General features: G+C 38.5%; 3 protein-coding genes across 4 annotated transcripts; 2 read left to right on the forward strand and 1 right to left on the reverse strand.

Annotated features, from left to right (window-relative positions):
* Positions 1-2,417: 2,417 nt before the first annotated feature.
* On the reverse strand, positions 2,418-5,336 carry ftr97 (finTRIM family, member 97). Of its 2 annotated transcripts, none has more exons than XM_061061363.1 (3): positions 4,419-5,336; positions 3,780-3,897; positions 2,418-3,577 (listed from the first exon to the last, which is right to left on the reverse strand). In XM_061061363.1, exons 1-3 carry the CDS (start codon positions 5,012-5,014, stop codon positions 2,885-2,887), a joined length of 1,407 nt encoding a protein of 468 aa, XP_060917346.1. In that variant the 5' UTR covers positions 5,015-5,336; the 3' UTR covers positions 2,418-2,884. The 2 variants fall into 2 exon arrangements, with proteins under 2 accessions (XP_060917346.1, XP_060917345.1); XM_061061362.1 differs by having other exon boundaries at positions 2,418-3,646; positions 4,419-5,335.
* Positions 5,337-5,994: 658 nt separating this feature from the next.
* On the forward strand, positions 5,995-7,254 carry LOC132992616 (axonemal dynein light intermediate polypeptide 1-like). Its single transcript, XM_061062047.1, has 5 exons — positions 5,995-6,008; positions 6,073-6,213; positions 6,272-6,441; positions 6,632-6,808; positions 7,043-7,254. Exons 1-5 carry the CDS (start codon positions 5,995-5,997, stop codon positions 7,252-7,254), a joined length of 714 nt encoding a protein of 237 aa, XP_060918030.1.
* Positions 7,255-9,440: 2,186 nt separating this feature from the next.
* LOC132991845 (iron-sulfur cluster assembly scaffold protein IscU-like) lies at positions 9,441-12,291 on the forward strand. Its single transcript, XM_061060767.1, has 5 exons — positions 9,441-9,596; positions 10,909-11,022; positions 11,323-11,433; positions 11,538-11,616; positions 11,701-12,291. Exons 1-5 carry the CDS (start codon positions 9,495-9,497, stop codon positions 11,790-11,792), a joined length of 498 nt encoding a protein of 165 aa, XP_060916750.1. The 5' UTR covers positions 9,441-9,494; the 3' UTR covers positions 11,793-12,291.
* The last annotated feature ends 321 nt before the right edge of the window (positions 12,292-12,612 follow it).

A 12,612-nucleotide genomic window follows, 5' to 3' on the forward strand; every position in this document is an offset into this window, starting at 1 on the left:
TTTCATGAAAATTTACAATAGGTCCGGGGTCAACATTTTGTCATGAAAATGTTGGTCAACATTTTTTACGACAGGTCCGGGGTCAACATTTTTTCATGAAAATTTACGATAGGTCCGGGGTCAACATTTTTTCATGAAAATGTTGGTAAACATTTTTTACGACAGGTCCGGGGTCAACATTTTTTCAGGAAAATGTTGGTCAACATTTTTTCATGAAAATTTACGACAGGTCCGGGGTCAACATTTTTTCTTGAAAATTTACGACAGGTCCGAGGTCAACATTTTTTCATGAAAATGTTGGTCAACATTTTTTCATGAAAATGTTGGTCAACATTTTTTCATGAAAATTTTCGACAGGTCCGGGGTCAACATTTTTTCATGAAAATTTACAATAGGTCCGGGGTCAACATTTTTTCATGAAAATGTTGGTCAACATTTTTTACGACAGGTCCGGGGTCAACATTTTTTCAGGAAAATGTTGGTCAACATTTTTTCATGAAAATTTACGACAGGTCCGGGGTCAACATTTTTTCATGAAAATGTTGGTCAACATTTTTTACGACAGGTCCGGGGTCAACATTTTTTCAGGAAAATGTTGGTCAACATTTTTTACGACAGGTCCGGGGTCAACATTTTTTCAGGAAAATGTTGGTCAACATTTTTTCATGAAAATTTACGACAGGTCCGGGGTCAACATTTTTTCTTGAAAATTTACGATAGGTCCGGGGTCAACATTTTGTCATGAAAATGTTGGTCAACATTTTTTACGACAGGTCCGGGGTCAACATTTTGTCATGAAAATGTTGGTCAACATTTTTTCATGAAAATTTACGACAGGTCCGGGGTCAACATTTTTTCATGAAAATGTTGGTCAACACTTTTTCATGAAAATGTTGGTCAACACTTTTTCATGAAAATGTTGGTCAACATTTTTTACGACAGGTCCGGGGTCAACATTTTTTCATGAAAATTTTCGACAGGTCCGGGGTCAACACTTTTTCATGAAAATGTTGGTCAACATTTTTTACGACAGGTCCGGGGTCAACATTTTTTCATGAAAATGTTGGTCAACATTTTTTACGACAGGTCCGGGGTCAACATTTTTTCAGGAAAATGTTGGTCAACATTTTTTACGACAGGTCCGGGGTCAACATTTTTTCAGGAAAATGTTGGTCAACATTTTTTCATGAAAATTTACGACAGGTCCGGGGTCAACATTTTTTCTTGAAAATTTACGATAGGTCCGGGGTCAACATTTTGTCATGAAAATGTTGGTCAACATTTTTTACGACAGGTCCGGGGTCAACATTTTGTCATGAAAATGTTGGTCAACATTTTTTCATGAAAATTTACGACAGGTCCGGGGTCAACATTTTTTCATGAAAATGTTGGTCAACACTTTTTCATGAAAATGTTGGTCAACACTTTTTCATGAAAATGTTGGTCAACATTTTTTCATGAAAATTTACGACAGGTCCGGGGTCAACATTTTTTCATGAAAATGTTGGTCAACACTTTTTCATGAAAATGTTGGTCAACACTTTTTCATGAAAATGTTGGTCAACATTTTTTACGACAGGTCCGGGGTCAACATTTTTTCATGAAAATTTTCGACAGGTCCGGGGTCAACACTTTTTCATGAAAATGTTGGTCAACATTTTTTCTTGAAAATTTACGATAGGTCCGAGGTCAACATTTTTTCATGAAAATGTTGGTCAACATTTTTTCATGAAAATTCTCGACAGGTCCGGGGTTAACATTTTTTCTTGAAAATTTACGATAGGTCCGGGGTCAACATTTTTTCATGAAAATGTTGGTCAACATTTTTTCACGAAAATTTTCGACAGGTCCGGGGTCAACATTTTGCCATGAAAATTTTCGACAGGTCCGGGGTCAACATTTTGTCATGAAAATTTACGACAGGTCCGGGGTCAACATTTTGTCATGAAAATTTTCGACAGGTCCGGGGTCAATATTTTTTCTTGAAAATTTACGATAGGTCCGGGGTCAACATTTTTTACGACAGGTCCGGGGTCAACAATTTTTCATGAAAATGTTGGTCAACATTTTTTCATGAAAATTTTCGACACCCTGACGCACCATGGATGGGATCATCACCTGATGATATTGTCTATGACCCACAGGGGCAACAAGTCTTTGGCCTCCTAGAAATTAATTGCCCAAATGTAGTGAGCTATGTGGACTGCCCTTATACAAAGATAAGTGAGGGCACACACACACACACACTCAGAAAGTCCCATCCTTTATTTTGGTAAATCCAGGGTCAGATGCTGATTTCCGGTTTAGACTGGTGTGACTTTGTTGTCTATACACAGGAAGACATGTTAATCCAGAGAATTCCCAGAGACAAGGAAACCACAAAAAAAATCAAAGAGAAAATTTACCATTTATTTTTTTATGTGTACCTACGCACTTCCTTAGATGGCTAGACTGAAATTAGACTGCCAAGCAAAAATGCTCAGTAGGAAGCAAAGGCGTCAGCAGTGTGTTCTCCATGGTGGATTCAATTTTAAATGTATGTTGTTGTTTTGCACTACGTTCATTTTTTGGTTATAATGTTTCCATTGTGTTTAAAAATGAAATGTTTTACACTTGTGAGAATGTATGTTCTGCAATATAATGTGATCAATAGCATGTTGTTGTAGGAGTGTTGTTTCATGTATAAATGTAATTTCTAAAGAAAAGAAGGTAAGCAAAAGAAATCTGGGTCCAAAGTGAATGTATTTCAACAAACCAATATTCAATGACTTCAACAACACCAAACAGATTTCATGTTAATATATACAGATAATTGCTAATTACAAGATTATCATTTCGCCCTAAAAGATAAAATCAATGAACAGTTGCAGCCCAGATTCCGACACTACTCTGGCTTCTTGGACCAAGACTTAACAAGAGGCCCATTTTCATAGTTTGTCAGGAGACATGCAACAGAATAAAGTTGGTTAATGTTTCCAAAAAACCGGAGTGGAATCTCTGTCTCGAAGAACTTGTGTTCCTTTACTCGGCGTATGAGACGCTCCACATGCACCCTGACACGTGCAATGGCCTGTGTCTCCCTGGCCTCAGAAGCGGACATCTGAGATCTGCCAGAGAGAAATGCCGGCCTGTAGATCTTACATGGCACAAAGTCATCAACAAGAAAACCTCTGTCAACCATGATAGCCATCCCAGGTTTCAAAAGGGAGAGAATTCCAGACTCTCGGGTGATCTGTTTGTCGCTAATTGATCCAGCATACAGCGGAGAGATGAAGGTGACTGCCCCGTGAGGTGCAACTCCCAGCAGCCCTTTGAGAGTGCAATTGGACTTGTATGCAGAGTATACCTCGCTTTGGAGATGCGGTGATGTTGGACACTGGCACCTCAGCTCTGTGCAGTCTAGGATGACTGTGGTGTCTGCGTAGTCCTTAAACTCTGTTGGCAAATTTTCCCTAATTTTCTCCTCTGGTATCCAGATCCTCACTGACCCAAGCACAGCGTACAGAAAGTTGCTCCATGTTGTTATAATGCGACTGACTGTGGACTGGTGGACTCCGTACCGGTCAGCAAGGTCATGCTGTTTCAAACCAAGTGCAAGATAGTTCAAAAACATGAACATCTCATCTACGGGCTGCAACGAGTGAGCCTGTTAAGAACAAATGAATAGCTGCATTAAGTTTCTCCCAAATCAGTTTATTTCTATCCAAACTGATCTTTGTCAAGCTGGTAAAGGAGAAGAAATAATTATTGTTGCTATTTTCATTATTAACAGTACTTACTGCTGGAAAAGTGGGCTCTGTGAAGTTGCCTCTCTGTGCTGGTGTCACCCTGACCATAGATGGTACTGCAGGTTCTATTTGGGTCCAGAAGCGCATGAGGAGGTCATAAGATCCAAACCTTAAATAATAACATTTAGATGTTAATATTCAAATTTGAATGGTTGTATTTTTTTATTTAAAACAAACCACCATAAAATATGATTACCATAGCCTTGATTTCTTACACACACACCCACACAAACACACAATAATATGTATTAAATATTACATGTACAAGGATTCTGACAGCTGCTATTCCTCTACATTGCCACATACTTTAAATCCTGCAATACACACAAACTTTGAGGCAGCACTGCATGTTAGTTTCATTAATTCAACAGCAAGCTGGACTCATTAAGATATGCGTAGATCAGCTACACGTTTTAACACATGCAAACCTTTAGTAAATCACGTTTTAACACATGCAAACCTTTAGTAAATCACGTTTTAACACATGCAAACCTTTAGTAAATCAGACGGACCTTAAGATGTCTAATGCTGAATCTGCACATGAACAGCTGTCTATAATGTCTCTGTCACTGTTTTGCACATTTACACCTCCCAGGAAAGTAGGTTAACAGGTAATGCTGGAGTCTTTACCTTGTGAAAAAACGTATGTCTCCGTCTGAGCCTGCAAACCGGTGAATGCCAAAACGCTGCTTCAAGTGAAGTGTCTGGACTTGTTTTCTCAGCTGGTCGATCTCACTTCTTAGGGCCTTGTTTTCATCGAGAGCTAGGTCTACAAGTGCCGGATCTGGAGCTGCAGCGTAGTCGTGGTCATGTGTGATGCCAGCTGCCTCCTCACATGATGTGTCCTGCTCCTCTACTGGCCTCTCCCTCCTCTCACACACCTCCCTCCTCTCCCCCGCCTGTCCTGAAAGTGGAAGAGAGAAATTGTTCCACTCGAACAAGGCAGGGACTGCTCCCTTCCTCAACAATCGTCTAGCTGTCTCAGATAGGGGCTCACGAACATCTTCGTTTGTAAAATGCCGGCTACAAACGCGGGTATGAGGGCTGACCGCGAAGTGATCTCGCCTAATCGCAGAAATCCATTTTCGTCTTGTTTCGAAATCCTTTGGAAACGTGTGAAAACTGAGCGCCGAGTTGTATTTACTGGATGCGGCGCATAACGGCACACAACAATGCTCGGCTGTAGAACTAATAGTCCGTTGAAATTTATAGCTTTTCCCCGACATCGCCGGATTTTAGAAGCAGCAGTGAAAGCGATCAGAAACCGGAAATTAAACCGGATATGATGAGGCTGGCTGAGATTTTACCGGAACTACGTCACCACCCCTGTTTAATCATTTTTTTAATCTCGAGTTAAAGTCCCGTCTGAAATCGCTACTTTAAATTAACAACAGAAAATAAAACAAATGTCTGCATTATTATAAAACCTTTCTCCCTCTATTTGAATAATAATTTCACTGTTTTAAATGCGTCTTTATTGGTTTATTTTACTTTATATTCAGTATATTACTGTCTTTCATTTGTACTTTTCTTTATGTAGGCTACTGTATGTTATTTAGCCTCTCGACTGGATTACTGTAAATCGTTCCGTGTGTTCCTTCTCGGTTACTTGAGAACAAATTAAATATATATATATTTTAACAAACGTTTAAGAATGTTAGGCTATATAATAATAAAAAAGCGAACATTCGTATTGCCATTAGCTGTCGTCTTTTGTAGTGCTTTTTAAAAAAATAACATTATTATACCAAGAAAATAAACGATGCAACATAATACTCGAAAAATGAGCTGACAAGCATGCATGTGTGGCGCATTGACAAAAAAAAAAAAAGATACAAAACCACTTACTAAATATTAATCTATGATATTAATCTAAACACTGATTCCAGACGGTCAAACTGAGAAGGAACGCTGGGACACTGTTGCTATGACAACAAAAGCAGTGAGCAAGAATAGTATACTTCGAAACAGCACCGATATCCCTGTTGCTGAATCACAGACAAAGGAGTTTCTGGTTTTATTTTGTTCAAATTATCAGATTCAAAAAGATGATTCCACCGGCTGAATCTCTCCTCAAATACGACAATCCAGTTTTGATCAGCAAAAGCACTGACAGCAAATCACCAGCTATAATGGCTGGTGTTTCTATGTTTTTTTTTTTTACCAACATCTTTCAATCCCCAAAGCTTTTTAAAGTTATTAAATGATGACGAATATACTGTATCATGTATTTCAGGCTAAGAAAGTTGATTCATTGTGTAACATGAAATACTTTTCACAACAGGGGCGCCCCTTTAAAAGTGAGTCCACAGTGGGTGGGGGAACAGTCTACCCCTGTTCCACCACCTCCAAAATCAAAACCCACCTCTACTGACACCACCAAGCAGGAAGATGAGGAGATCCTAAACGCCATCCTTCCACCCAGGTACAGTTGCATCCATCTACAGTGTGTCATTAGTTTATCTAAACTTCTGTTATTGCAGGGAATGGACTGAAGGAACCCAGCTGTGGGTGCAGCAAGTGTCCAGTGCACCTTGTACAAGAACAGATGTTATTCACCTAGGGGAGCTGCTGGACACAAAGCTGCAACAAAGGCAGGCCAGACAGACAGGAATCTGCCCTGTCCGCAGGGAGCTCTATCCTCAGTGCTTTGGTGAGAAGGAGGCTCTGATATTTGTGATCACTGAAGCTATTGTGTTGACAAGGATTGAGGATCAAAGAACAAGAATTTGAACCAGTTTTTTGTGTACACATGGCTTAAATTTCTTAAGCATTTTCACCACTGAAAGCACATTTTTCTCCTCAAATATGTTACGCATTTACTCATTGTCTGTTTCTTTAAGATGAGCTCATCAGACAGGTGACCATCATCTGTGCTGAGAGGGGCCTGCTGCTCTCGCGGGTCAGAGATGAGATTCAAATGACTATTCCTGCCTACCAGACTCTGTATGAAAGCAGTGTGGCCTTTAATATGAGGAAAGCCCTTCAGTCAGAGCAGGGAAAGGTTGACATGGAGAAAAAAATAAGCACATTCACTTTTTTGTTGTGTTTAGCAACAATAGATAGCATACAAATGTGGAATGTTTGCCAATATTGGCATCCATCGATAATATAGAGAATATACAGTATTTGCCACTGAAGGAATAACTAGCGAATGCTATTCGGTTTAGTATCCAACAGAGGGCAGCATTCCTCTAAAATAATGTTTGGTCTTAACATCACTGATCCTGCATTTTAATAAACTTCAAACACCTAGATTACTGATCTTGACGATGAGAAACTGGAGCTGAAGAAGCAACTGAACGAACTCAAGTCTCAACGTGATGCCATTGAAAAACGAGAAACTGAAAGGCGACAGATTGAAGAAAAGATCCAGTTCCTCAAGAGAACCAACCTGCAGCTCAAGGTGACGTTTCAAGGCTTCATACCACAGAAATATATCTTCCCCCTGCACTTGTTCCTGTAGTGGATGTGGTTATGATGTTAATATTCTTATTTTGTTTTTTTGACCGTCAATTGTCGAAAATTTTCATGAAAAAATGTTGACCCCGGACCTATCGTAAATTTTCATGAAAAAATGTTGACCCCGGACCTGTCGAAAATTTTCATGAAAAAATGTTGACCCCGGACCTATCGTAAATTTTCATGAAAAAGTGTTGACCAACATTTTCATGAAAAAATGTTGACCCCGGACCTATCGTAAATTTTCATGAAAAAGTGTTGACCAACATTTTCATGAAAAAATGTTGACCAACATTTTCATGAAAAAATGTTGACCAACATTTTCATGAAAAAATGTTGACCCCGGACCTATCGTAAATTTTCATGAAAAAGTGTTGACCAACATTTTCATGAAAAAATGTTGACCCCGGACCTGTCGAAAATTTTCATGAAAAAATGTTGACCCCGGACCTGTCGTAAATTTTCATGAAAAGGTGTTGACCAACATTTTCATGAAAAAATGTTGACCCCGGACCTGTCGAAAATTTTCATGAAAAAATGTTGACCCCGGACCTGTCGTAAATTTTCATGAAAAAGTGTTGACCAACATTTTCATGAAAAAATGTTGACCCCGGACCTATCGTAAATTTTCATGAAAAAGTGTTGACCAACATTTTCATGAAAAAATGTTGACCCCGGACCTATCGTACATTTTCATGAAAAAATGTTGACCCCGGACCTATCGTACATTTTCATGAAAAAATGTTGACCCCGGACCTATCGTAAATTTTCATGAAAAAGTGTTGACCAACATTTTCATGAAAAAATGTTGACCCCGGACCTGTCGAAAATTTTCATGAAAAAATGTTGACCCCGGACCTGTCGTAAATTTTCATGAAAAAGTGTTGACCAACATTTTCATGAAAAAATGTTGACCCCGGACCTGTCTAAAATTTTCATGAAAAAATGTTGACCCCGGACCTATCGTAAATTTTCATGAAAAAATGTTGACCCCGGACCTGTCGTAAATTTTCATAAAAAAATGTTGACCAACATTTTCATGAAAAAATGTTGACCAACATTTTCATGAAAAAATGTTGACCCCGGACTTGTCGAAAATTTTCATGAAAAAATGTTGACCAACATTTTCATGAAAAAATGTTGACCCCGGACCTATCGTAAATTTTCATGAAAAAATGTTGACCCCGGACCTATCGTAAATTTTCATGAAAAAGTGTTGACCAACATTTTCATGAAAAAATGTTGACCCCGGACCTGTCGAAAATTTTCATGAAAAAATGTTGACCAACATTTTCATGGAAAAATGTTGACCCCGGACCTGTCGAAAATTTTCATGAAAAAATGTTGACCAACATTTTCATGGAAAAATGTTGACCCCGGACCTGTCGAAAATTTTCATGAAAAAATGTTGACCCCGGACCTATCGTAAATTTTCACGAAAAAGTGTTGACCAACATTTTCATGAAAAAATGTTGACCCCGGACCTGTCGAAAATTTTCATGAAAAAATGTTGACCCCGGACCTGTCGTAAATTTTCATGAAAAAATGTTGACCAACATTTTCATGAAAAAATGTTGACCCCGGACCTATCGTAAATTTTCACGAAAAAGTGTTGACCAACATTTTCATGAAAAAATGTTGACCCCGGACCTGTCGAAAATTTTCATGAAAAAATGTTGACCCCGGACCTGTCGTAAATTTTCATGAAAAAATGTTGACCAACATTTTCATGAAAAAATGTTGACCCCGGCTCACTTGACAGTATCAATCAATCAATCAATACATTTTTATTTGTATAGCGTCAACTCATAACAAGTGTTATCTCGAGACACTTTACAAAAAGCAGGTAAAATACCTTACTCTTTGTATTTTAACATTACAAAAGAGCAGGTAAAAAGACCTTACTCATTGTTATGTTACAAAAAACAGCTAAAAGACCTTACTTATTGTCATGTTACATAAAGCAGGTAAAAGTAGTGTTATGTTTTGTAATGTTTTAGTGTTATGTTTTGTAGTGTTTTAGTGTAATGTTTTGTCATGTTTTAGTGTTATGTTTTGTAGTGTTTTAGTGTTATGTAGTGTAAATCATGAGTAAGCAGATGTTTGCCTGCACTGGTTGATGTAACATGCGAGTAACAGAATTAGCTAAGCCCCGCCCCCCTGCCAGTGACGTATGAGACTGTGTTTTTGACTTCAAGCTGCTCTCCTCTTCTAAACTGCGCCATTCACTCTCGCTCTCTCAACATGGCGAGTACCGTTGCGAACAAGTGTCTGAGTCCTCTGGGTTTTCTCAGCAGGAGGCTCTCTGCTCCGGAGTTCATCACTCAGTGTTGCTACCACAAGAAGGTAAAACAAATAGTATTTCTAATACCTAGTCTAAAGTGTTCTAGACAAATACCAGTAGCATGAGTTGGTCATGTGTTACGCATTGTATAATTCAGAGCATCATAGTACTGTGCAGGTTGTTTACATGGTTTTAATGAACTACGTAGGTAGACACTGTTAATCAGAAGAGGTGAGTTTGTTCAGGTTGCACTTACATTTGTCAGCGTGTTTTTGGGTTTACTTAAACATTTAGTTTAAAGTGACAATATGGATTTAATAACATTATGTAATTGTTTCATTGCTTGCTATGCCAGCCCAAATTGAAGTCTAAATTGGCGTCACTAATCCGTCCTCTACTTACCTACTGCAACAGCTTAGATACTTGAGTCACATCCTGTTGATAAGCTTTAAGGGTTTCAGTATTGTGTCGAATAACAATGTGCTAAACAAATGTAAATTTTCTGTGATACCTGTAGATTCAGTGTATCTCTCAATAGGGTAAGCATCATCTTTCAGCTGTAACAATTTAAGAAGATTTCAGATGCTTGGTTTGAATTTATGTGTGTGATGTAACATTAATAGGGCTGTGTGAAAATCAGAATCAATGATACAATCAATAAGTTAATTTACACTGGCAAACAGATGATTGTTTAATGTTTGAATGGTGTAAAGTGAATATAGCTTTGTCTAAGGGCTTTTTTCATGTGTGGCTTTGACGCACTTAAAATGGACTGTCTTTACGTCTGACATCCCATTTGGGAAAACAATTCTCTATGTTATACTGTACTTAATGTTGAAAGTAAATGTTTCTTTAAAAGCTTGCTGAACAAATTGTGACTTATTTCAACTTATTGTTGTTAACCATCAACTGAGTTTTAAAAGCTTAAAGGTTATAAATGAAGAGATGACTTCATTTTGAGCAGAAAACCTACAACAAACATAATCTAATTCAATAACACAATTTTGTGTCAAGAATATCGTACTTTTTGGGGATATGCATGAGGATACAAGCTCCCTTCATATTGGGTGGTCAGAGTGACTCAGCAAAAGCGCAGGGGGAAGGGGGAGATCCGGTACTCAATGTCACTGACAATGAAATCCACTGCTTATCTGTTTATTTCTGCGTCTTATGTAATCATGCAAACTCGTCTGTGTGAACAGTGATGCCGAATCTTCTACACATTCTTTGTCTGGTTGTAAAAATTTGCAGAAATATTCTGAGGATGTCACTAGTATTTTTCTTCATCACATGTTATCCATTATTTGCAGACTGCCATTATGACACATTTTGGGTTTTTTCCTGACACAATGCTTCCTTTCTTTCTCCCTGTAGGTGGTGGATCATTATGAAAACCCAAGAAATGTGGGCTCATTGGACAAACATTCCAGAAATGTAGGGACCGGTTTGGTGGGTGCTCCAGCCTGTGGAGACGTGATGAAGCTCCAGGTACGGATGAAGCACCGACCTAAGACTTCATCAAAAATGAAATAGGGCACTGAGACATCATGTTCTTGTTTTACCAGTAGATGGCGCCTGGACTTAAATTATTCATTTCATGGATATAAAAAAGCATTTCCTCTGATGTTTTTTTTTCATGGAAAACACAGCTTTCTTTTTATTTAAATAACAGCAATAAGTCATTTTAATCTGATGGTTAAAAACAACAGGCTTACTTACTCAAAAGGCTTTAATGGTATTTTCTCACTTTGCTTTTAAATAATCCTTAAAAAACTAATTTTGTGACAGATTGAGGTCGACGACCTGGGCAAGATTGTGAATGCTCGGTTCAAAACTTTTGGCTGTGGTTCTGCTATCGCCTCAAGCTCTTTGGTCACCGAATGGGTGAAGGGCAAATCTGTAAGTAAACACATTCTGGACATTTCGTCTAATATTGTTCATTTTTCTGTCTGTGACTTATCATCATGTGAAATAGATTTTGAGCTATGTGTTTTTCTTCACAGGTGGACGAAGCCTTGACAATAAGGAACACTGACATTGCCAAAGAGCTCAGTCTTCCACCTGTCAAACTTCACTGCTCCAGTAAGTTTTTAGTGAATCATTCTCATTTTGTTCCTCGATTATAATGTGCATCTATAAATTAAACCTCAATTTCTTTCCCTTCAGTGCTTGCAGAGGATGCAATTAAGGCTGCCCTGGCTGACTATCGCCTCAAGCAACAGGATGACCAGCAGGAGGCAGTCAGGGCCAGCATGTAAGCAAAGCAATGACGCACTAAGCTGGGCGACACTGCTTTCTTCCTGCTGCCGAGAAGAGAAGTATCAGTAGTGCAGTGTCACAACCTTGATTTCCTGCTGTGTTCAAGAGTCAACCTTAGTATATGACTCCACCACCCTGTGCAGCAGTGTTGCACCAGGCTTCCTGTGTTAGTCTGTGATGATCTAACCCTAACTGTCACTGTCAGCCTGTCACGTGAACGCACAACACAAAGACTGATTGGTACAAAGATCAGTCTTGTTTCTTGAGATTCTGTTTTATTTAGAGATTTGATGCTTGAGGAGGAGTGTTGGATGGTGTGATGAAGTCACTGCTTAAGAATAACAGCATTCCCACCATTACCTCCCACTATATCTGCACCCCTTGCACTGACGTTTTGATATACAACTAAGCGAAGTGGCTTGAAACAATGAAAGGGTCCATGTGTAATCATTTAGTAATGCTCCTTTGACAGTCTGCAATAAATCATCCTTAAATATATTTTTTTGTGTCTATTGTATTACTTTGAGCCGTCCGAATATTAGACCTTTATATCATTCAAAGTAGAGGTGCAACAAATTATATGAAGTGTCCACACAGTTATCTACAAACACACTCATGGCTGTGGACTTGCATGTAGCTTGCCTGAACTAAATATAGTCATTATAAAGCTCTTATAAAACAGTTCCAATCAAGCAATTTGATTGGACAATAGGCATTCTAGTAGTGCTGACATAGAGTACAACAGCACTTAGACTTTTAACTTTGAGTATCACTCTGCTTAATGTTTTCTCAACTCTAAATTCTCAACTGTTATTAGAG

The sequence above is a fragment of the Labrus mixtus genome, chromosome 17 (assembly GCF_963584025.1).
Source record: "Labrus mixtus chromosome 17, fLabMix1.1, whole genome shotgun sequence".
NCBI lineage: Eukaryota > Metazoa > Chordata > Actinopteri > Labriformes > Labridae > Labrus > Labrus mixtus.